The 26,464-nt window shown below is 34.3% G+C and overlaps 1 protein-coding gene across 5 annotated transcripts in view; it reads left to right on the plus strand.

Annotated features, from left to right (window-relative positions):
* The first annotated feature begins 167 nt into the window (after nt 1-167).
* Nucleotides 168-26,464, plus strand: part of LOC111046592 (ankyrin repeat domain-containing protein 13D) — a 49,122-nt gene continuing 22,825 nt past the window's right edge. Inside the window, exons 1-14 of one of the 5 annotated variants that reach the window (XM_039436506.1) lie at nt 168-578; nt 4,343-4,478; nt 5,051-5,175; nt 7,372-7,417; nt 8,408-8,551; nt 10,112-10,192; nt 12,452-12,632; nt 14,317-14,446; nt 15,719-15,933; nt 17,123-17,310; nt 18,958-19,146; nt 20,569-20,669; nt 22,615-22,700; nt 24,300-25,132. In XM_039436506.1, the coding sequence (XP_039292440.1) occupies nt 450-578; nt 4,343-4,478; nt 5,051-5,175; nt 7,372-7,417; nt 8,408-8,551; nt 10,112-10,192; nt 12,452-12,632; nt 14,317-14,446; nt 15,719-15,933; nt 17,123-17,310; nt 18,958-19,146; nt 20,569-20,669; nt 22,615-22,700; nt 24,300-24,360 (1,812 nt within the window). In that variant the 5' untranslated portion in view covers nt 168-449 and the 3' untranslated portion in view covers nt 24,361-25,132. Of the gene's footprint in view, nt 579-4,342; nt 4,479-5,050; nt 5,176-7,371; nt 7,418-8,407; nt 8,552-10,111; nt 10,193-12,451; nt 12,633-14,316; nt 14,447-15,718; nt 15,934-17,122; nt 17,311-18,957; nt 19,147-20,568; nt 20,670-22,614; nt 22,701-24,299; nt 25,133-26,464 lie in introns of those variants that run through there. The other 4 variants (XM_039436502.1, XM_039436503.1, XM_039436504.1 and 1 more) reach the window with 4 other exon arrangements.

Genomic DNA, 26,464 nt, shown 5'->3' on the forward strand with positions numbered 1-26,464 from the left:
AATATAATTGAAATTGATTTTATGATTCAAAATATGTTCTATTGGTTATTTTATTGATGATTTATTATTGAAAGTTAAAAAGAAACTATGAAAATGAGAAATTAGAATGATCATGTTGGTAAAGGGTAATCGGCTGTATTTTGTTCAGTTGGCAATACTTAATTTTATAATCACATCAGACGACATCACAATCACAAAATTTTACAATGGAGCAAATCTCTAATGGGCGTAGGCTTTTTACATCCGTGTATTATTTATGACATATATGCTAGCTTACTAATTATCATAAGTACTTCTTCTATAAGTTTTGCAACTCTTCAACGCAAATTGAAAGTGTCTGTATGTTAGAAAACCTCACAACCGGAATGAAACAAGGGGTCTGCGTTTCATAACCTAATTTATTTTTCGGGTACAAACTTATGTTTTTCATATTATAATTTATATTTGTCATGGCAGAAGCAACTACACCTTCTCGTATTACTCTAGAAGATATCAGGAAACAATATCCGCTTCATCTTCTAGTCTGGAATAATGATTATGAAGGGTTAAAGAAAGAGTTTGAAAACGAAATTACCAAGGTAAGATAATTGATAAAGCTTAAAGTAGCTAGAAGTATTGTCCCAGATGTTTCATGATTTAAAATCATTTTCCTTTAGATGAAGTTTGATAGACATGGTATTTCATGATGCAAAACCTGCTAGTTAAGGTTTTTTCAAATGTATCAATTTTTCCTGTTTAAACTTTGAATATACAGTAGCATCAATTTCAGAAGCCGAAGCCAGAAGAAATCCCTGTTATATCTAATAAAATTAATTCCAATTACTTTCTTGTAGAGTGTAGACTATATCATGAGTAGTTGATAAGAAAAATTGTTAGATTTGTAAAATTAACTCCTAAAACGTTATCTTCAACTGTAACTTGACTCATTGTTTAGTATGATTCATCTCTCTCTGACTATCTTCCAATTTTCATTTCTGTGCTCCATTTATAATTCTAATAGCATATTTTCATTTAGACACGAATTATCCATTAATATTGATTACCATTATCTAATTGCCTGTTTTCATTCCCTTTTGGCTTGCGCTTTACACGATATGTTACTTTACTGTTATAGTGTTGAAGCTTGTGTTAAGGGATTTCAGTATTTAGCAGCTTCTCTGAAAATTAATGTATAACCAATTGGAAAGGTTCACTAATAAAGAAGGTAGCTGGAAAATGAATAATATGAAACTATTGCCATAATATTTGGTAGTATAGTGAGATCCAAGTTATAATGGCAGTGTAGAAAGATAGAAGAACAACGTTGCCGATCCTCTATCTTGTCAATGCCTTCTATAGACGGTAGATGATACAGATTTATTGATGTTATATTAACGGTTCATTCTCGTTTCAAATTAATCAATTATATTTTATTAAGCAAGATATTGTATTTTTCTATGATGTATAATGAATTTTCATAATTAAGATGGAATATTTTGTTGATTAATTTTTAATTCTACACTGTTGTTAAAAGACGATCTGGCAACAGATCAAAGCGAGAAAGAGATAGCGCTAACCGCTTCGTTTAATGATAGACAAGGATAGCAATACCATTGCTAATCAAACACTGTCATTATAACGTGGACCTCACTATAGTTGATGGTATTCTACTCATTTTCACTGTTACAGTATATTCTTAGCCAATGCAAAAGGAAATTGCATTTATGTATGTAGCAGTTAATTTGAAAATTAATGAATAAACAATTGGAGTGTTTAACTAACTTTAAAATGTATAATTTTACACTGTTGTCATAATTTTTATTGTAAAGGAGACATATTTGGGGAAACCCGTTGTCTCCATTGTGAATAAATAAATGAATAATACTTGGTAGTCATTGAAAGAAAGATATCCCACCCAAACTTAGATGTAACAAACCTGCAAAAAAAGAAATATGATATTCAAATATGATTCCATGAATATCATATTAATTCACCTTCACAGTCAATTCATGTTATGTCATTGGTAATACAGTAAGGTTATTTTTCATTTCATTTTTATTCAGCAACTGGAGTCCTATGTGCAATACCTTTATAGATGAAATTGAGTTTAACCTCTCAAAGTTATCTGAAACCCTGAGTAGAATAATCCATCTCAAAGCATTAAAGTGTTGGAAAATTAAGAAAAGTGTAGTTTGGGCTAGTATCAATGATTCTAAGAAAATGATGTGTCATTTTTCATTATTTTGATCAAATGAATGCTCATCAGCTTTTATCGCCCATATATATCTATGGTTGGTATCCCCAACATATCCACTTATCTAATGGGTTATGCTAAGTGGAAGAGGAGGCTCTTATTGCCTCAACTTCACCCACATCGCGAGGATAGTAGAGAGGACTTGAAAGTCCTAACTTCGCCTAATAGAGAATTATTTTATGTCATTTCCTTCAATTATTGGCGCATTTGAGTCAAAGTATAAGCAATAAAACAATGTCACCTGTACTCATATAAATAAAATAATGAATTCATGAATTTCACAATATTCTTGTAATATTTAAAGTCTAAAAATAAAGGAATTTATCAGCATGTAGTAATTCATAAAAAGGGTAGCCTACTAGTAATTTCTATAGGCCTACGTGTTTATATAAAAACGTATTAAGAGGGTAGGGCTTCTAGTAATTTCTATAATAATTTAATTATCGGCATTCATATTTTGCAATTTTATTGTTATTATTACAACATTTTCAGTGTATTAGAAAATGTTACACATTCTTTACTGTTTGAAAATATGCGTATCTAGACATAATCTCTTCAAGGTGAAATATGAAGATCCCTTGTAAATCTGACCGGAGTGAGAAGGAGAGAAAGAGAGAGATTGTGTGAGAGCGATTAAGAGAGAGGTCTTCTATATCAGACCAGAGTAAGAGAGAAAGAGCGATTGAGAGAGATAGAAGCTTTTAAATCAGGCCCGCATAAGAGAGAAAGAGAAAGAGTGATTGAGAGAGATAGAGCCTTGAAAATCAGACCAGAGTAAGAGAGAAAGAGAGAGAGCGATTGAGAGAGATAGAGCCTTATAAATCAGACTAGAGAAAGAGCGATTGAGCAAGATTGAGGCTTGTAAATCATTCAGAGTAAAATCGAGAGAGACAGTGAACACACCGATAGAGAGAGAGAGAGAGAGAGAGAGAGAGAGAGAGAGAGAGAGAGAGAGAGAGAGAGTAGGGATGGGAGAGAGAGAGCATATACACAAATTGAATAGAACAGTTTCGGTGGTGATTTTAAATGGCTTCAGGCTTGAAGGCACAGAGACAATATTTTAGCCCTATGGCTTCCTACATACACGAACTCAATAGGTCTCGTTAAAAGCATGCTAATTCAATATAATGTGTGTACTTCAAGTCCATTATAGTACTTTCTTCTGATTTTTTTTAAAGATTATATCAATAATTTATAAATATATTACAATAAAATTGGTTGTAACAGAGCTTCTCAGATTATAATTCCAATTTATTCACGAACAGAAACTCGAAAAATGAAATAATAAATAATAATAAATTTTATTCTTCAGTAAAGAAAGTGAACAAAAGTACAAACAAAAAAGAAAACATAGCGTCTATGAAATTAGAAAAACGATGTACTTACAATAATATATAAATTCTAAATATAATCTCTAAATTCACCGAGAAAGACACTCCCGAGAAATTAGATCAAAAATCATATTACAAAAAAAGAGAAATATGAAACGCAAACACAAGTATCAGGCTACATTAGGGTGTGCTAAAATAGAGGAGAATTAATAGGATTTACTAGATGATATTATGATGTACTGTAGTGAGGTCCACATTATAATGACAATTTTTGATTAGCAATGGTATTGCTATCCTTGTCTATCATTCAACAAATCGGAAATCTCTTTCTCACTTTGCTCTGTTGCCAGATCGTCTTTTCACAATGTAGAATTAATAATTAATTGACAAAATATTTCATCTTAATTATGAAAGTTCATTATGAGATTATTTAAAATGAAATTTCTTGCTCAATAGAATCTAATTGATTATTTCAAGAGAGAATGAACAGTTAATATTACATCAATAAACCTGTATTAGCTACCGCCTATATAAGGCATTGACAAGACTGAGGATCGGCAACGTTGTTCTTCTATCTTTTTCCATTGCCATTATAACGTGGACCTCACTATAGTGTATTGCATTCTCAGTTATATTATTAGTTATTGTGTTATATTTATTGCTGCTGTTATTGTAATTGTTTTATTGTATATTGTGTATTTGAGTGTTGTGAATTAATTGAATTCAATATTCTTATGATAATTGGGCTTATTTTGATTGAATTGTTTGTTGTTTTCAGGAGGAATTGGAGCTAAAAGATGTGAGAGGCAGATCTCCTTTGATGTTGGCCGTCACTCTGGGACATTTGGAGTCGGCCAAATTTCTTATGCAGAAGGGCGCAAATGTCAACACTGAGAACAGAGATGGGTGGACGGGTGAGTGCTATTTGGGCGCAATTTGTCCGTATAGTGAGGTCCACGTTATAATGGCAGTATTGGATTAACATTTGTGTTTCTATCCTTGTCTATCATTAGACAAAGCAGATGGCGTTATCCCTTTCTACCTCCGCAACGTAACCAACAATGTAGAAATATGATAATTGACCAAAAATTTCGATCTCAATTATGAAAATTTATTATTGAATAATTGAAAAATATGTTTTCTCGACGAGTCAAATATAGTCTATTATTTAAACAAGAATAATAATAATAATATCGTGTGACCTGGCTGGCTCAGGTCTGGTGTCAGAGTTTTCAGGTCGCAACTGATCAATTTCAGGGCCTCTGACATGACCTAACGACTGCTTTTTAGGCAACCGGGACCGACAGCTTAACGTGTCCATCCGATACACGGATGGACAACAAGAATGAACTGTTGATATTACATAAGATATACAGGTATCAGCTACCATCTCTAGAAGGCAGTGGAAAGGCAGAGAATCGTGATACATTTGTTCAGTTCATATTGAATTTCTTGAATTAATTATTTATTCACTTATTAATTGCAGTGGTACAAGAAGCAGTGGCCACAGGAGACCCTGAACTGGTGAATCTTGTCCTTGAAATGAGAGATTACCAGAGATACTCGAGTCGGGTTGGCGGAGTGCCTGAACTACTATTAAAATTAAAAGAGGTAAGCCTCTACATATTATTACCGATAATGGAACTCTAAAATATTGTCTATTAATATCACGAATCTATGAAAAGTTACATACATGTTTCAACAGATGTCACCATATGTGTTGACAATATTCTAGTTTCTCATCTATAATAAAAAAATCTGGTGTGGCGCACTCACACAACTTTCCTTGCCGTTATGAAAATTGATCACCTGACGCTAGTGTTCCCGCACATCACAAGTCTACTATTCAAAGATTTGAGCCAGCTGGTGACAGGGCAATAACGCTGGAGACACACATGAGGTCTGCTATCTCTTCATAGTAAATGATTTAATAGAATCAACAATAATTTGCAATTGAATAATCACATTTTCTCGAATTTAAAGCTTATTTTCAATTTTAGGTGAAAATGTTACTGAACATTAATTGTAGAGATTTTCATGCTCAATCTACTGCACTTGATTTTTTTTGTTTCAATTTTATCTGAAGCCTGATAATTGGGAATCTATCTGCATTGCTGGGGCGGAGCTCCTGAAATTTTTACAGATATGGGACTTGTGGCAGTTGATAGAGCTTATCGATGACTATTTAAGGTATGAATTTGATCAAAATCATTGGAGCCGTTTCCGAGAAAATCACGAAAAACCCTGTTTAGCCGCCATCTTGAATTGCATTTGATCGAAATTGTTCGTGTCGGATCCTTATAGTGAAAGGACCTCAAGTTCCAAATTTCAAGTCATTCCGTTAATTGGGAGATGAGATATCGTGTACACAGACGCACATACACTCATCCACACACGCACATACAGACCAATACCCAAAAACCAGTTTTTTGGACTCAGGGGACCTTGAAACGTATAGAAATTTAGAAATTGGGGTACCTTAATTTTTTTCGGAAAGCAATACTTTCCTTACCTATGGTAATAGGGCAAGGAAAGTAATAAAAGAAAGAATTAGCTTATACACGTACGGGATAGGAAATTAATGAATGACGTCTGAACTACTGGAATCATTAACTTGAAATTTTGCATATAGATTCTTAATTAACTGAGGATGGTTAGAGGAATATTTTACATTCTTCAAAATTACCGTCAAGTTTTCAGTTTGTCAAGTTTTTAATTAGACCCTTGCAGAGCACGGTTTACCAACTAGTTATGAATAAATAATATCACTTCTCATTAAAAGCAGTGTTAGAATAATTATTATCGAATTTCATGATATGAACTTTTGTTTTGTTTTGAAATTTTGGGCAATAGTCTGGGTTCTCTTTCTTGAATATTATATTTGTTTGCTCTATCCAATATCCAATATATAAATAAAACTGTGCTATAAACTTTCAACTTGTTAGGAATTCTTTGTTATTAGAGCTTAAGGGCCAAACCATACGAAGCGTTTCATCAGGTGTTTTTAGTCGAGTCGGCAGGGCACGAAACTCTCCGATCAAATCAAGTCATCGTTTATTGTCATAAAACATGCAATATGCTGAGACAATCGTCAATCAGCTGATTGGGTTGGTACTCGGCAATCAGCTGATAGTCAGCCAATCAGAGAGATTCCTGTCCTGCCGACTCGTCTGAAACGCCAGAAAAAACCTTTTATGGCTTAGCCCTTGTTCTGAGGAGTTCAATAATCGATTGCTGTAAATTTAATTAAGTGATCAAGTTTACTATTAGAACTTTATCTCACTAGTAGTTCTGTGAACAGTATACCTCACGCAGTATTCTCATCCACAAGTACCTGATTGAAACTATAGACCTTATGGAAATACAGCAATAGACTGGCTTCTCCACACATCTGTGTAATCACTTGTCAGCTGATTTATGATGAATAATTTCTATAGTCTGATTTTTACTCTAATATTGGCGTATGAAGGAGGCTCCTTTTTCCTTTTATATTATCCTTGAAATGCAAAATTTCCAAAAACCTTGTATATACGTCGACGCGCAATTAAAAAAGGAACATACCTGTCAAATTTCATGAAAATCTATTACCTCGTTTCGCCGTAAATGCGCAACATATAAACATTTAAACATTAAGAGAAATGCCAAACCGTCGACTTGAATCCTAGACCTCACTTCGCTCGGTCAGTTAGAAGAATTGGAAGGATTACTCATTCAAACTGAATTGATTAAATTATAATAAACTATTATGCAATGTATTAGTAAATGCATCTTAAAACTGTATTATAATAATTCTCATTTGAATTTCAGGCGCCTGATTTCTACGTTGAAATGAAATGGGAGTTCACTAGTTGGGGTAAGTCCAACCTAAGTCTGTATTCTTAGCTATAAGTATATTAAAAATAATTATAAATGCAATTTGCATTATCAATTTCTGGTGAACTTAAGTTTAGAAGAAGGAAACTACAGTTTAGCAGAAGGAAACTTGAGTTTAGCAGAAGGGAACTTGAGTTTAGCAGAAGGAAACTAGAGTTTAGCAGAAGGAAACTTCAGTTTGACAGAAGAAAACTTGAGTTTAGCAGAAGGAAACTAGAGTTTGGCAGAAGGAAACTAGAGCTTAGCAAAAGGAAACTTCAGTTTGACAGAAGAAAACTTGAGTTTAGCAGAAGGAAACTAGAGTTTAGCAGAAGGAAACTTCAGTTTGACAGAAGAAAACTTGAGTTTAGCAGAAGGAAACTAGAGTTTGGCAGAAGGAAACTAGAGCTTAGCAAAAGGAAACTTCAGTTTGACAGAAGAAAACTTGAGTTTAGCAGAAGGAAACTAGAGTTTAGCAGAAGGAAACTTCAGTTTGACAGAAGAAAACTTGAGTTTAGCAGAAGGAAACTAGAGTTTGGCAGAAGGAAACTAGAGCTTAGCAAAAGGAAACTTGAGTTTAGCAGAAGAAAACTTGAGTTTAGCAGAAGGAAACTTGAGTTTAGCAGAAGGAAACTTGAGTTTGACAGAAGAAAACTTGAGTTTAGCAGAAGGAAACTAGAGTTTAGCAGAAGAAACTAGAGTTTAGCAGAGAGCGAAACAATATAGACAATCGAAACCGGTATCTCAGTTTTTTAATAAATCTGTGGTTTGAAAATATCTAGTCTTTTTATTCAGTAGCCTATATAACTATCAGAATATCATCTTCACAACTACTCAGAAAGTTCTACATACTGTATATTGATAGAATATTTTTCATTATTATTGAACTAAAATCCAAATTGAATAAATGCAATATATCAGTAATTTACATATTTTGATGGAAAATATTAGGATAATTTTGATGAGATAGTGTTGTATTTTAATGTTTCAGTGCCACTCGTATCGAGGATTTGCCCAAGTGACACATACAAAGTTTATAAACAGGGCTCGAGAGTCCGAATAGATACCACTCTACTAGGATTCGACCATAATAACTGGCAACGCGGCAATACTAGCTTTATATTTCATGGACAAAGTGAGTAATCTGTTGGGTTTCATTTTGTTTTGAACTATAATTAATAATTATTTGTTAGAAAGCATGCTACTGGTTATTCAAGGAATCATTTCTGCAATTACCGTGGTGACTATTATCATAGAGAAACAATAGCGTAAGTGGATATCCCATGTTATAGGGAATTTATGTCGCAACTTTTAATGTTATCTCAAGCCGATTATTGTCGATTATTGTCAATTTTTACTGTTTTGTTGGGGTGATAGTGTATGAACGGCACAATTTGAGAGACTACCAGCGTCACACAGCTGCATAGGAAAGAACTACGTGAACTATCGGCTTGGGATAACAGTAAAAGATGCGACATAAACGCAATGGGATATCTACTTATGCTATCGTTTCTCTATGCTATTATATGCAAGTACAGGTTGAAGGGTTCCCTACATAGTGAAACACTCAACAACTGTGTAGAGACTTTTTGGTCATTCTATAATTATAAAGGGTGTAGATAATAATAATAATATCGAGTGACCTGGCTGGCTCAGGTCTGGTGTCAGAGTTTTCAGGTCGCAACTGATTGATTTCAGGGCCCCTGACATGACCTAACGACTGCTTTTTTAGGCAGCCGGGACCAACATTTAACGTGTCCATCTGTACACTGGAATGACCAAAGAAAAATATCTTATAATAATAGAGATTAATGCTTCTTATAAACTTGATATGTTGTGAACTACAATATAAATCAATCTGTTGATAAAAATGTCATTCATGTATTATAACGACACTGAATATGAAATAATAATAATCAATTTATGTGTTCTCATTAATCATACAAATAGAGTTGAGCCAACAAACATAGTAAAAAAATGAACTCTCTACATAACAATATACAATAAACAACAATATTACACAATTTTGATGGTAAAGGTTATAATACAATATTTCCTATGAGAATTAAATAGCTTCTGATCACTCTCAAACAAGATCACATATCATATGTCTTATTTCTAATGCTTCAACCGCATAGATGAAAACTCTGTTTATTTTTTCCTCCGTCAGATTCGACAGTAATACCAATTACCTGTCTTCATTATTCACTATATTTCGACAATATATATCCAGAAATTGAATTCTACATCCTCGATACATGGGGCAGCGCAACAAAAAATGTTCTAGAGTTTCTATTGAATATTAAATAATAATGCATGTTGTAATTATTATAAATTATCATGTAATCTCCGTGCATGATTTTCTTGTTTGTATTTTAAGAATCTAGAGTAGTCCAGGTGTAAATTTTTCTAACATTTATATTGAATTTTTGATTGAAATTTGTTAAGAGCATATAACAACTATGAACATTCAATAAAGTGTATAATTTTTATAACATTTCATGTAATCTATTTGCATGGTATCCTTGTTTTTAATTTAAGAATTTAGATTAACTTAGTCCAGGTGCAAACGATCCTAACATTCATATTGGATTTTTGACTAAACTTTATTATGAGTTACCTTATTTTATGTGTTTGTTCATTCATTAATTTATTTACGATACAAATAAATTTGTTTGTGTTTTGCTGATGTCAGCACGTTCTATGCCGGCCGTATTGCGTTGCAACCGCAGCTATATTTTCGATTTGAAACATCCGTTCAAAACGAGCTGTCAAGGTGATTCTATCATGAAACCGAGTGATTTTTAGTTTTGTCCCCGATTTGCTATAAACCCTGCTGTTGAAAATATCCATTGACAAAATATGCTGAACCGTACCTGTTCCATCTAAACGCTTGATTTGATTTCAATAATGTTTACTGTTGAGATTTGATCAGTTTGGTAAGAAAATTATAAAAATCGTTTGAGGAATAAAGTAAAAATACCATTCAGTACACTCTATTTTTTATGCACTTATTAAGTTTGAAAAGGGTGCTGAATGATATTTTTATTTCATTTCAATAATAGTAGTGGCCCCATTATAGAAAGAGTGAAAATCGATAAAAGTATTATCTGTCTCCTACTATTGAATCTAAAAGCTTTCTTCTCCTTCAATCAAAATCCAAAGAAATTCAAAACTTCCTTGTTTAAAATGATTGTACCATCTACTTTTTCCAATCTGAACCTTTTAGGCTCTTATCTGTTATTAACATCCCTTTGCTTTGTATTTGTTGTTCCTCTTAAGGTGCGTACAGATATACGCGCCGCGATCATGTGCAATACACTTTTAATCAGCTGACTATATCTGTATTTTTACAGAAACGGTAATATACAAATATAAAAAGCATGGCATCAGCTGATTAAAAGTGAATTGCTCATGTTCGCGGCGCGTAAATCTGTACGCACCTTAATAGATACTTGGTTCAGCCTTTATTTTCAAGTTGAACCCAAGTCTAGAATCCCAAAACCTTTAGATTGATGGTACATTTCAAATCACATGTACTTTGCTGTATTTAAGTTGTTTTCTCTTGTAATTTATTGGAATATCGTATCATTTTTTTTTGTGAATCACTATTATATGTGCTGTATTGTAACCTCATATTTCACGTTATTACAAGTTGTATTGTTGAAAAATGGTCAGTTGGTTACATTGTAGTGAATAATGAGACTTTGTTAGTTGATTATATGAAGCTTTTATGAAAATCTTACTGTTTAGAGCTTGGTCACACAGAAAATGATTATGGGCATCTATATCTATAGATATAGAAACCTATAGGATCGCAGATAGCTCTCTGTATAGCCAGGCCGTCACTTATTAGAATAAATCCCATCAATTTGAGATGTGTGTAAGGAATGCATTGAGACATGTCTTGTTGCGTGCAACATTCGATGCATTCTACACCCATATTACTACATTTTCAATTTTCCACTACTTTGCAAGCAGGTGACGTCTTGATTAGTGTTTTATCCTCAATATTATAGTATAATATATTGAATGATTTATCGATTTATTGCTAAAGTAATTTGTTGTTTCACTTCTTGTGTAGTTGAGAAGTTGATATTGTGGTAATTATTCATATTGAATGAAAAAGACTAAGAAATTGTCAGAAAACCACAGATTTATTGATACTTTAGAAAGACCGGAGATTGACAATGGTGTAATAACCGAAACCGGTCTTTCTAAAGTATCAATAAATCTGTGGTTTTTTGACAATTTTTTAGTCTTTTTCATTTAATTGACCGAGCAAAGTGAGGTCTATGATTCAAGTCGACGGTTTGGCATTTCTCTTAATGTTTAAATGTTTATATGTTGCGCATTTACGGCGAAACGTGGTAATAGATTTTCATGAAATTTGACAGGTATGTTCCTTTTTTAATTGCGCGTCGACGTATATACAAGGTTTTTGGAAATTTCAAGGATAATATAAAAGGAAAAAAGAGCCTCCTTCATACGCCAATATTAGAGTAAAAATCAGATTATAGAATTATTCATTATAAATCAGCTGGCAAGTGATTACACAGATGTGTGGAGAAGCCAGTCTATTGCTGTATTTCTATAAGGTCTATAGTTTCAATCAAAGACCTTAAAGATGCATAGACTCACATACAGCGCTAGTGTCGTACTTGGAATTGAAATCCGCCATTGAGGGGGCAACACATAAGATTATTACATACCAATGCCACCAATGCCTTTGTGATCTATTGTATTACAAATATATATAGATATAATACTCGTGCTAAAATACCCCAATGGCGGCCTTCAATTTCAAGTAAGAGCTATCATTGGGAAGGCATAGGCATTGTGGGTCTATATCTCTTTAAGGTCTTTGGTTTCAATCAGGTACTTGTGGATGAGAATACTGCGTGAGGTCTACTGTTCACAGAACTACTAGTATTTTAATTTGTTGTTTTGTGGTAGATGAGCAAGCAAAAATATTTTAGTATAATTTATTGATAGATAAATCGATTTATTGCTAAATTTGTTGTTGTTGTGGCAGATGAGCAAGCAACCATAATGGAGGTGGACCACGAGACTCGACAGGTGTTCGTCGAACAGATGCAGGTGATTGCACCGAACGAGTTGAACGTGTTGCATGCCTCTCAGGAGGCCATCAGTCAGCGCCTCACCACGCCCATTGTCACCACCTACATTGATACTGACAAGATTAGCTTCGAAAGGTAACTCAAACTACTTAATATTTTCACCCCTACTGTGTTAAGATCCGTGGATTTTCAACAGAACTGTTCCCGACGCAGTTTCTTGAGTGAAACAAAACTGCTGGACTCTCCGCCGCCCAGGAAAGGATTCAGCTGTGGCAGGGTAGTGAAGATGTCACTGGCATTGAGCTTCAGGAGCAGTGCTGCCATGTGGCAAGTGGAAGACTCTGAACCGCCTCAGAGCTGAATTTCCCTGCGCAAGAGAAAACTGCACAACCTGGAGGCAAATTGACGATCCGCACTGCGACTGCGCTGATATCCAGTCAGATGACCACCTGTTAAAATGTCGTCTTGCTCCACAATGCACAAGACATGCTCTTTCTATATTCAATGATAAAGCTGATTAAAACAGTTGAATACTGCTCCAATATTGGCATATGAATCACCTGACACTACGAACGAACAGAACTGTTCGGACTTTGATAGTACTTGAAGAATCGTCTGAATAGTTTCTTCGCAGCCTACAAACGATTTGGCAACAGTGCGGAGGTAGGGAAGGATAGAGCTATATGATTTGTCTAATGACAGACAAGGATAGCAACACCAATGTTAGTCAGATGCTGAATTTATAAAGTGAATCGTACTATAGATAGAGAATTGAATATGGCTGCGGCAAATTGAACAATGACGCTTTGCATCGTTGCAAATATTGTCAGATTCTGATTAACATTGATTTGCTATTTGCCATTCAAGTCCTATATAAAGAAAATACTCATTCAAAAGTGTATCTATTCTATTGAGGATTACTTTAACTCAGATTTTGCACTAAGCAGGTAGTGTGTCGTTAAGTTTTTGATATTTGTGTGCGAACTCAATTTTATTAGCTGAAATATTTATATAATTTCAATGAATGCTCCTCTACATTATTTGTGTAATTGTTTATTTGTATTATTTGTGTAATCAGTCGCCTATTATTTATGGTCTGTTGTAATTTTTCAGCTACTGACTTTGTTATAACATTGTTCAATATTTTCGGCAATAAAGATTTTGATTTTGATTCTATCCTTGTCTGTCATTCGGCAAAGCAGATAGCGCTATTCTTTTCTAGCTCCGTACCATTGCCAAATCGTTTTTAGAATGTACACTCAGCCTCTGTTGATCTCAATTATGAAAATTTATTATCTTTTAAACTCAGTCTAAAGGTGCGTACAGACTTTCGCTCTGCTCCGCAACCGAACGTCACTCCAGCAGAGCGATTGATGATCGACCGGGGAGCAAGAGTGGTTCGACCGGGGAACGCGAGAAGATCTAACATCTTCCGTACCACGTTCATGATGGGTGCGACTGCAAAGCGTGGGCGGAGCGACTGCGGTACGATGGGGGAACGAGGGCGGTACGAGGGCGGAGCGTGCTCGGTGCGGGTTGGAAGCGCGTATATGTGTACGCAGCTCAAGACTTTAAGCCAAAATCAATTATTCAATGAATGAATTGTATTTTTTCCAGTATAATAGCATTTGTACACAATGTGATCTGATAGCATTGCAATCAGCTTATTGAACGAAATGCTATCAGATAGCATATTACAATTTCAGTATGGACCAATTTGAAAGCATATTTGAAAACAAGTTCCAATCTTCAACTTATGTATCATATTGCCAATTCTTGAAATTCCAATTGTTAATGTTGTGTGTGTTTTTTTTTGTAGGAATAAGAGCGGTATGTGGGGTTGGCGACAGGATAAGACGGAAGCAGTGAACGGTCGAACTTGTAAAGTGTTTGGGGCAAGCAATGTCGAATTAGTCACCAAGACAAGATGTGAACACTTATCTGAACAGGTCAGTGCTCAAATCAAATCTATTATTGTTGTTGTCATTAATTCTATCTGGTATCGTGTTTTATATCATCTTCTCTTTATGTCATGATTTGTAAAATTATAAATATTATTGTAACCATGTTATCATAGGCGACAAGACTATTAATAATTGATGAAAGTCTATCTATAAAGTCTATCTATTTATGTCACTACTCAATGGGCCATATGAATAAAGTTGAGCATTTGCTCATACTTCTAAAATATGGAGCATTTGCTTCATTTTCTATGAATAACGTGAGCAAAACCTTTTGCTCATGCTCATCAAAAAAATAGTTTGAGCATTTGCTCAAAAGTAAAAGCTTTTGCTCAAAATTGTATGAATAAACTAGAGCATTTGCTCAACTTTTGAAGCAAATGCTTCAAAAAAGGTGAGTCCAGTCTAGAGCAGCTTATCACCTTTTGCTCTTAGTAAAATGGCTCAACTAATTCGTATGAGGAAGAAGAAACTATACCAAATACTATCACAACCAATAGTGTAGAACTATAAAACTCTTTTTAGATTTAACCATGATAAATATATCACCATTATTTCTACAAACGAATAAATACAAAAGCTACCTGTTATAAAGATAGCCATCACAAAATAGGAAATAGGCATTTAAGAATATGAGAGTGTAGCCGATTATAAGAAGGCTATTGATATTATAAGAATATGCTGAAGATTATTATAGAGATGACATTTTTTCACGCTATTATTTCAAAATTCTAAACTCAACTAACCTAAAGCTGTATTCATAAAATAGAAAACAGAGCAGACGACGCAAACACAAGCGGTGCCCCTTGTTTGCATATTTAGCACTTCCGTGAGCTGTAAATACAAATTAAGGCTACAAAAGAGAATCAGCTGATGAAAAATCTTTAAAATACGTGAGCATTTGCTCCAGAGTTCAGGAGCATAAGGTAAGAGTATAAGGTAAAGCTTATTCATATAAAAATGAGCAAATGCTTTTGCTTCTACCTTTTGCTCATGAGCAAAACCTTATGCTCAATGATTTTGCTCATGAGCTTTTGCTCTGGTTTTATTCATATGGGCCATTGTATCAATATATCAATAATGTTGAAAATTGCATGTACAATCCATTGTCTTGGGTTGTTACACCTTTCGTGTAACACTCTGTATATTCAATCAATCAATAAACCTTAATAATAAATTATTAATCCATTAGCATTTGAATAATTGCAATATCTCAGTAATTTCCATCACTGTAGACATTTTATTTTGATGGTTTGACAGGACAAACAGCGGTACAGAGGCGCCAAGACGCCATTGCAGTCGTTCCTGGGCATAGCCGAGACGGAGGAGAGGGTGGCCACCCCCTCGGGTGAAGAGGGAGGTGGTGGGGGGATCACTGAGGAGACCCTGCTAACACAAGTGGGCAACCCTTGTCGTATATCCACACAGGACTACTTTGATGCGAGTGTTGCGCTCGGCAACAGAGATATTGGCAGGTGGGTGGTTAGATTATAAATGACAGCAAATGAAAAAGTTTCGATTGAGTTGGCGTTCGGGAACCAGCTGATAATCAGCCAATCAGAGAGCTTCCTCTGTCCTGCCGACTCGTATGAAAAACACTTCATGTGGCTTAGCCCTTGGGGCGAGACCATATTAGGAGTTTTCAGAGTCGGAAGGGCAGGAAGCTCTCCGATTAGCTGATTGGGTTGGCACCTCAAAATACGCCTAATATGGTCTCGCCCTAAAGCTTCGAGTTTGTCTTAAATATGTGGCTATTCATTGACATTGGTAGCTTGTACACCAAGCCACACATATTTCAGGAATATATATAGTATTTTGATCACAAGTCTAGTATCCTTGTAGAAAGCTCATCAAGTGAGTAAATACTAGTAGATATTATCGTAGAGAAACAATAGCTTGAGTATATATCCCATGGTATAGGGCGTTTATGTCGCAACTTTTACTGTTATCTCAAGCTGATAGTCCACGTAGCTCTTTCCCTTGAAGTTGTGTGACACTGTTAGTCTCTGAACTGTGCCGTTCATACACTCTCACCCGGCCAAAACAGTAAAAATCGACAATAATCGACAGTAATCGGCTTGAGATAACAATAAAAGTTATGACATAGACGCCCTATACCATGGGATATCTACTTACGCTATTGTTTCTCTATGATATTATATACTGCGGCTCTCAAGTTAATTTTTCAGCATTTTTTTTCTGGAGTATAATTGATTTGAATTTCTCTTGACAAGCTAACTATAGGAAACTATAGACTGACAACAGGCTGACCAAATTTAACTAAATATTAGAAGATTTTATATCCTACTATTTTAAGTTGATTACTGAGTATTTATATTGTTTCTGGAGTGTATTTGATTTGTATTTCTGTTGCCAGGCCAAAGGATATCACCATAAAAATCCAGAAGTTCCACGCTACTCTGTGGTTATGCGAGCAACCACAGATTTTGTTCTAGTTTCAAGTAATTTTCTAACAACTTCTATTGTTTCAGGAGTATAATTGATTTGAATTTCTCTTACCAGGCTAACTATAATAGTAAACTATAGGCTGACTAAAGTCAAGTATAGAAATATTAGTATATATTTAATCCTACTGTTTTTTAGTTAATTTCTGAGCATTTTTATTGTTTCTAGAGTGTATTTGATTTGTATTTCTGTTGGCAGGCCAAAGGATATCACCACAAAAATCCAGAAGTTCCGCGCCACCCTGTGGCTATGTGAGCAGTACCCACTCAGCTTGCCGGAGCAAATAATGCCCATAGTGGATCTGATGGCCATTTCCAGTTCGCACTTTGCCAAGCTCAGGAATTTCATTCAGATGCAGTTGCCGGCTGGATTCCCTGTCAAAATTGGTTAGTTTTATTTTGTTATTTTTTGCTCTTTATTGATTCATACAATAAGTACATCATCAAAATGATTGGGAGAGAAAAAATAAGGCAACCTTGTGATATTCCTCTCCCAAATTTAGATAAGGTTACACATAGTCCAAAATAGATTAAGTCTTGTAGTTGTTCACTTCACAAAATGTTCAGTCCTCAAGTATTTTCACAAAGTGAATTTTCAAATTTAGATGCTTCAAAACCAAACAGAAGAAATATTTCACATTATTATCACTAAAATAAGAAATATATATATATAAATTACTAATTAACAGAAAATTAAAATTGTTTAGGCCTGTAGATTGTTTTACCTCAGTTAAGTAATGTTTACTGTATTTAAGCACAGTGGAACTTAACTGCATTATATCATAGAGATAGTATAAGAAGATGATATGTTCATGTTCCAAATTTCTGATTTCTTGTTAACTCAAGCCGATTACTACCGACTACTGTCTATTATTACTGTTTTTTTGGGGTGAGAGTGTAAGACCGGCACAGTATGAGCGACTACCAGCGTCACATAACTTGACGAAAAATAACTACTAGGACTATACGCTTGAGTTAACAGTGAAAATTGAAACATAAAAGCCCTATCTTCTATCCTTTCTATTTGGTATAACTCTCTATTTAATGGGAAATAGGTTTGTAACCTTTGTAACCAAATAATCATTAAGATGTTATCGGTTATTATTGACCGAGCGAAGTGAGGTCTAAGATTCAAGTCGACGGTTTGGCATTTCTCTTGATGTTAAAATGTTTATATGTTTATATGTTGCGCATTTACGGCGAAACGCGGTAATAGATTTTCAAGAAATTTGACAGGTATGCTCCTTTTTTAATTGCGCGTCGACGTATATACAAGGTTTTTGGAAATTTTGCATTTCAAGGATAATATAAAAGGAAAAAGGAGCCTCCGTCATACGCCAATATTAGAGTAAAAATCAGATTATAGAATAAAATTATTATTCATCATAAATCAGCTGACAAGTGATTACACAGATGTGTGGAGAAGCCAGTCTATTGCTGTATTTCCATAAGGTCTATAGTTTCAATCAGGTACTTGTGGATGAGAATACTGCGTGAGGTCTACTGTTCACGGAACTACTAGTTATTATCAAGGGCTGGTTTTGAGCCCGGGATTTAGCTAATTTCTAGGCTTTAAACAGCTGGAGTCAGGAAATTGGCTTTCCGAAACTTTGTAGTCGCAGTCCACGTTTACATTAAATTTCAAAAAACTAGAAAATTGAACACAAAATGAAATAAAGAGAGAATAGTGTAAAGTTTCAGCTATTTTGAATTATTTAGGAATGTCTCATTTCGTCAAGGGAAAACGTTTCCAATGACGACAAGGGAAACGTTTCCAAGATGAGAAAATAAAGATTATCTTAAAAACTGCGACTACACCCCGTTTTGGAAAGCCAATTTTCTGACTCCAGCTGTTTAAAGTCTAGAACTTGGCTAAATCCCGAGCTCGGAAACCGGCCCTGAATGTTTTTAAGGAGAGGTAATTAATTTGGTGAATAAATCCGGTATGAGTTAATAATTCTACTATGTAATTGTTCATATTTCTTATGTTTTTTCATTCAATCATTGGTGACAGTTCCTCCTTTTTGCTTGCAGAAATCCCGTTATTCCACGTGCTCAATGCGCGCATCACCTTTGGCAACATCTTCGGGATGGAGGAGAAGGTAGAGGGGGTAAGGCAGGTGTCGAGCGGCGGGGAGGGGGAAGTGCGTACCACGTGTGTAGTGGATGACTCCTGCTTCCAACCCCCGGCCTCCTACACTATTATGGGTACTCACAGCTATGGTATAATCCTCTCTTTCTTTTCTGTTTTTTTTTTTAGTTTTATTTGGTTTCATTTTTTGTTTATTTTTACAGTATTTGACAGTATTTTTTTGATGAATAAACTTAGACCACAATGGGTATACACAGTTATGGTATATCCTCTCTTTCTTTACTTTTTCATATCATATACAGTTCAATAATTATTTTCTTAGTCTATATTATGTAAATTCATCTATAATTTTGCTGTATTGTAAGCTATTGTATATAAGTGTATAAGCCAGTATATTGTAATCTACATAAATAAAGTACTCAATCAATCAATCAATCTTTTCTGTTTTTTTTTTAGTTTTATTTGGTTTCATTTTTTGTTTATTTTGTTGTGGTTGACAGTATTTTGTAGATGAATAAACTTAGACCACAATGTGTATACACAGTTATGGTATATCCTCTCATTCTTTTCTGCTCATATTATCATTTCTCTCATTCATTCATTCTGTTCGTATTAGATTTATTTGATTTCATCTTTTGTTTATTCTGTTGTGGTTCATAGTATTTTTTTGAATTGAATCATATTTATGTTCCTTTTCGTTCTAGTTATATTTTAGTTTATTTCGGTTTTTGCTTATTTATTTCTGGTTTATAGTATTTTATTGAATTTCTTTTTCTCGAGTGTTACGATTTATGGGTTTTATTCATTTAGGTTTATTTCGGTTTTTGCTGATTTATTTCTGGTTTATAGTATTTTATTGATTTTTTTTTCTCGTGTGTTACGATTTATGTGTTTTATTCCTTTAGGCCTATTCCATTTTGTATTAATTTGGTTCGGATTTGTATTACATGTATTTTATTAGCACTTGGCCACACAGAGAGCGGTCTGCAATTATATTTGTATTTATAGCCTATCTATAGTGCGGTCCATGTTATAATGACAGTGGATAAATATAGAAAAACAGCGTTGCCGATTGTCTGTCTTGATTAATTATATGTATACATTGTATAAAGCATTGCAAAAGCGGATTTGGCAACGTTGCGGAGCTAGATTCAAAGATTCAAGATTTCTTTATTGCAGAAAACATTTTACAAATGATACACATTATACATCGACATAGATTTAGCATGGTAAATAAAAATATTTAAAGAAATGAAAATACAAACACAAGCATACAAACAGCAAACAAAATACCCTCAAATTAGAAACTCCTCTTTTCTATAAGGACATATTTCTATTAACATCTTTTTTATGGCTCTTTTAAAATTACCCACTTCTAGCTCTTTTAAATGTACAGGAAGCTTATTATAAGCTCTTATACCGAACTCCTTGAAACAGTTCAATAATTATAATAATTCATAATTATTATCTCTCCAATTGCCTAAAAATGCAGATTTTCTAGGGAAATTGTCAAAATAATGCTTTAATTTGTATTTTTTCTCGTTTTCTCGCAGGAGCTGACATGCGAAGAGGTCTGAGTATGGAAGAAGACGATGATATGCTTCAGTATGCAATACAGCAGAGTCTCATGCAGGCTGGAGGGGAAGAAGACCAGGTGAGAAATTTAACATATCAAATTAAATTTTTAGTAAATAAAAAGAGATAATTCTTCATTCTTTAATGATTACAATGAGATAGTATATTTCAATTAATTTGAGAATTCCAGATATTATAGTGGAATACATGACCATTATGATAGTCTTCATTATAATATTACCATCAAACGAAAAACCTTTTGTAACTCGTTTTTTTGTAACTGGGCACCCGCCAAAAAACCTTCGGGTGACAGGACCCTCAATTGTTTGAATTGCGAATAACAATTTTTATTTGATTTGAAATCCAAATTAAATGCTGCAAATCACCCCGGAGACTTCTGCTACTGCAAATATTGACAACAGGGTAAACAGCGATGGAAATTCGATGAGCGCTACTATTCAAAAATTATTTGTCAGCCCGGGAATCGAACCCAGTACCTCCTAATTGCCGGTCAGGAATGCTTACCCTTACACCAAACTGTCAGAATCACTGGATAGCAGCGCTCATTTTATACGAAGTCATAGCGGCCAGCCAGTCTACAGATAGAAATTACTGAGATATTGTATTTATAGTTTGTGTAAAATAAGTTGAGACTTGGCCCTCCATCCCAAGAAATTACAGGGTAATTTAAATCCCACCCTATAATGTTTGTTCCATTTATCTAATTTTAATTATCAATGCAATATTGCATTCACTATTACTCATTCTAATTTCATTCATTTATTTCATATTCTAAGATTCAAGTCAACTAGTTTTCAACTTAATATGTAGAGTTTCTTATTTGAACATTACTTCGAGTTATAATTCCCAACAGCTCTAATTCATCACAACCCGGTCATGTGTTAATAGGAAAGATATTTTATACCCTTCTAAAAGAATCGACAATTATTTGTTGAAACACCGCCGATTTATGAAGTTACATTACAATGTTATATTATCGTTATTCTAATTGCATTTAATCTTTATTCTCATTGATTAATTATCTATACTTTGTAAAATTAATTCGTTAAATAATTAGCATTACCGTCACTTAATGTAAATTAGTGTATAAGCCAGTAAATATTGTAACATACAAGTTATATGAGTGAAAAGTGCATACAATCACAGTTAACTTGTTTAGTCAGCATGGTCACCATTGGTGGAAGACAATATTGTATTCAGAGCTCAGTTCCTCGCTAGCGCATATAGCGAACGGACCTCATGACAAACTTGTAATGTTTTGTAATAAATAAAATTGTTTTTTAAAAAGTAATTTATTTATTGACAAACTATAACTTTCATAAATAAAGAAATCTAATCTAATCTAATCTTTCGAAGACAGACAGGGTGGATACTCTTTCCTTGACTAATCACTGGCACTACCTTACAGCATTCTGCCTACTTTAGTGTCAGCATCCAGCATGCTTACTCCACTACTCTACTCTACACTCTCTCTGTCCATCCTAAGGTGCGTACAGATTTACGCGCCGCGAACATGAGCAATTCACTTTTAATCAGCCGATTATATCTGTATTTTTACAGAAACGGTAAGATATATATATAAAAAGCTTGGCATCAGCTGATTAAAAGTGAATTGCTCATGTTCGCGACGCGTATATCTGTACGCACCTCTACAAACTGAGCAACCACAAATCGGTGAAATAAAATGAAATGTTAAAAGTAGAATATTATTTTATTGATTCAATTATACACAATTATTTTTTTTAATAATTTGGTGGAGGAACATCAGGCACAGTTGTCTTTATCTCTCAGACTTAAAGGCCCGGTTGCACAACAGCCGGTTAAATTTTAACCGTGATTAATTTCACGAGAACCAATCTGAGAAGGAGTTTTTGAAATGACGGCTTCTCTGATTGGTTCTCGTAGAATTAATCAGGGTTAAAATTTAACAGGCTGTTGTGCAACCGGCACTCAGACTTTGGACTTATTTTAGAATTTTAATTGATATTTACTTTTTTCAAAAGGTTGATATCTGGGAAGCCCTACAAGTCCAGAGGCCCAACACCCCTAGTCTGCTTGGAGATGACGAGGAGGAAAAACAATTGCAAAGGTGAGAAAAATTCGAAAAATTGACAGAATTTAAAAATAATTGAAAAGGTATTCTATTCTATAGACTATAGTGAGGTCCACGTTATAATGGCAGTGGAGAAATATAGGAGAAAAACGTTGACGATGTCTTGTCTATAGACGGTAGCTGATACAGGATTATTGATCCTATTATATTAAGCGAGCAATTTCTGTATGTCTGTTATATTTTTATATCTGGTTATCTGGCTATCTGGTTATTTATGTTCAACGGATCTAGAAAACGGCTCTAACGATTTTCACGAAATTTGGAACATAGTAGGTTTATGATAAAAAAATCGATTGCACTAGGTCTCATCCTCGGGAAAACTTGCTGAACGACATTAAAAGGATAATTCATCCTTGGCTGAAACAGCTGAGACTTTCGTCGTCTGTGGATAGTACAAAGTGAGCGAGTGATTCTGTGGAAAATCAAAATATCGCATCCCCGAAATTCATAAGCTGATGTATAGCCAGCTGCAAATATACTAAACAAGATCATTTTAGAGAATTGTGTATTGTTTATCAATAAATAAAAATAACGAGGGAAGCTTTGTGCCCCGATATTGTATAATATTAACTGTTCATTCAGTTAATAAATCAATTATATTTTATTAAGCAAGAAATTATTTTTTTCAATTAAGATGAAATATTTTGTTAATCAATTATTAATTTCTACATTCTTGAAAGACGATCTGGAAACAGAACAAAGCGAGAAAGAGATAGCGCTAACAGCTTTGTTGAATGATAGACAAGGATAGCCATACCATTGCTAATCAAACACTGCCATTATAATGTGGACCTCACTATACCATAGAATATGTTGTGATGATCATGAATAGGCAGAGTTTATAGGGTAATTTTTGGAATATTAAGTTTATATTATGCCCTTCTTAACTTAGCCTACTATCAATTTATTTCTTAGTTCTTAAATCAGGATTTTATTTTTTATACTCCATCTTCAGGAAGCAACATAATATTCAGCAATATATTCTTGAAAGACGATTATAAATTTTTTCACTTTTTCAAATTATGTGTTTAAATTATCTAGGCCTACTCCTTTGTTAAAAATGTCCTCAAATTTAATTTCTTTACAAAAATATGACAATGTATTTCCTGCTATTCAGGTTATAAACACACTTAGGCCTGGTTACACAAAAGCCGGTTAAATTTTAACCGTGATAAACTTCACAAGAACCAATCAGAGATGGCGTTTTTGAAAAGACGGCTTCTCTGATTGGTTCTCGTGGAATTAATCACGGTTAAAATTTAACCGGCTTTTGTGCAGAAGGCGTTTTTGAAAAGACGGCTTCTCTGATTGGTTCTCGTGGAATTAATCACGGTTAAAATTTAACCGGCTTTTGTGCAGAAGGCATTTTTGAAAAGACGGATCCTCTGATTGGTTCTCGTGGAATTAAACACGATTAAAATTTAACCGGCTTTTGTGCAACCGACATTTAGATTTAAGACGAGATGCAAAGTACAGTAATCCTACTAGCAGTATAATTATCTGATTATTCTATTTAATTATTGGTTTTCCGATTATTTTTCAAGTTTTCCGTTATTTTATGATCTTTGTTCACAGAAGAACTCCCGATTTAAGAAAAACCCCCAGCCCCTCTTCTCTTAGCGTTCCTAGAAGATAGCGTTCCCAATTTGTATTGTATTAAATTATGGCTGCTTATCATGTTCCGGCCTTACATCTGTTGAAAGTTATAAAGTATTTTCAAGTATTGTTTTCAGAAGGAATTATTTGTGGTATCTATCCCGTATTGATCTCTTTTCTGTATAGGGCTACTTGTAATGTAAATAGAAAGAAAAATAAAAATCTCAGTACCCTTTTTGAATTATTTATTCACAACATGGTTCAAAATTGAAGCCATTGATACTTCATATCACTTGAAAATGGCATCAATTTTGAAACATGTTGTGTTTAAATAATTTAAAAAGGGTACTGAGATTTTTATTTTTCTTTCTATTTATATCCCGTATTGATTTAAAGTAATTAGTTTATTGTTAATTATTATTGCATTTGTGTTCCCCTTACAACTTTCCATGTAAGTGCTTCAACGCCCTACTATTACTAGAAATTTTCAAAAGTTCACGATGGAATTTTATACATTTTCAAAAGTAAAAGTATGTGTGAAGTTCTAGTAGATTTTTGTTCACTCTTGACCATCTCTTACCATTATCTATAGATGAACCCTTATCTTTTTTTCCTTAATTACGGGGTGGCTCGTTGGAGTAAGTGATAACGCGCCGGCCCAATAATCAAGAGAACCCGAGTTCGAATCTCGACCGGGGCAAAAAGTTTTTGACCACAGCACAATCACACCGATACGGCCACCCTGTCTTTCGGAGGAGACGATAAGCCGTCGGTCCCGACTACCTAGAAAGTAGTCATCATCATCCCTCTCACTCAGCCTAAGACCTTATGTGGGCATCACCCTCAGTATTATTTATACTGATTTTTAATAATTAAGGGTGAGCTTTTTTTATTAATTAAGGTTGATAGCAAAATAATAATATCGTGTGACCTGGCTGGCTCAGGTCTGGTGTCAGAGATTTCAGGTCGCAACTGATCAATTTCAGGGCCTCTGACAGACCTAACAACTGATTTTTAGGCAGCAGGGACCGATGGTTTAACGTGTTCATCCGATAGCGAATCTCCCTCAACAATGGTGGTAATATCGTTGACATTAATTACTAGATATTTGAAATTCCTAACAGTCATAGCTTATAAGAAACGTTTCCATATTTGAAAAACAGGCTTAATATCCCTCTGTCATATAATTTATTATTTGCATGCAAACAATTGTAATAGATTGTGTTTGTTCTGATTTAATGTGTGTTTTTATGTATAACTAGCAGGTAACCCGTGCTCAGCAAGGGTCTATTTTAAAACTTGACAAACTGAAAACTTGACGTAATGAAATCTTGAAAAGTTCAAAATAGGCCTATAACCATCCCCGGTTAATTAAGAATCTATATACAAAATTTCAAGTTAATCAGTTGAGTAGTTGAGACGTGATGATGCGTCAAACATAAGTTTCCTATCCCGTACGTGTATAAGCCAGTTCTTTCCTTTATTATAGTATCGTTGACAATCGGTGTAAGTAAGTACCAACATTCTATCCCACTAAACAAACAAATATTGACTTTTTAGTGGTAGTCAACTATGGGAAGGCTCCTTCCAGCTCCTATAGTGAGGTCCACGTTATAATGGCAGTGTTTGATTAGCAATGATATTGCTATCCTTGTCTATCATTCAACAAAGCTGATAGCGCTATCCCTTTCTCGCTTTGCTCTGTTGCTAGATCGTCTTTTAACAATTTAGAATTAATAATTAATTAACAAAATATTCCATCTTAATTATTGAAAAATATAATTTCTTGCTTAATAAAATATAATTGATTATTTTAAACGAGAATGAACAGTTGATATTACATCAATAAACCTGTATCAGCTACCGTCTATAGAAGGCATTGACAAGACAGAGGATCGGAACGTTGTTCTTCTATCTTTCTCCACTGCCGTTATAACGTGGACCTTCACTATAGCTTGAACTTGCAATCTAGGGCGCTGACATAGTTTGTTGAGGTAGCTTAAAGCTTGAGAGTGCTTAATGCAATACATATACCGGGTGATTCAAAAATAACTTCACAACTTTGAAAATTCATATAAATCTTATTAAACAGGCTACAGAGCTGGTTTTGGTGTAGTTTTAAAGGAAAACACTCCAAGTTTTGA

Source organism: Nilaparvata lugens, chromosome 10, assembly GCF_014356525.2.
Source record: "Nilaparvata lugens isolate BPH chromosome 10, ASM1435652v1, whole genome shotgun sequence".
In the NCBI taxonomy this organism is placed as follows: Eukaryota; Metazoa; Arthropoda; class Insecta; order Hemiptera; family Delphacidae; genus Nilaparvata; species Nilaparvata lugens.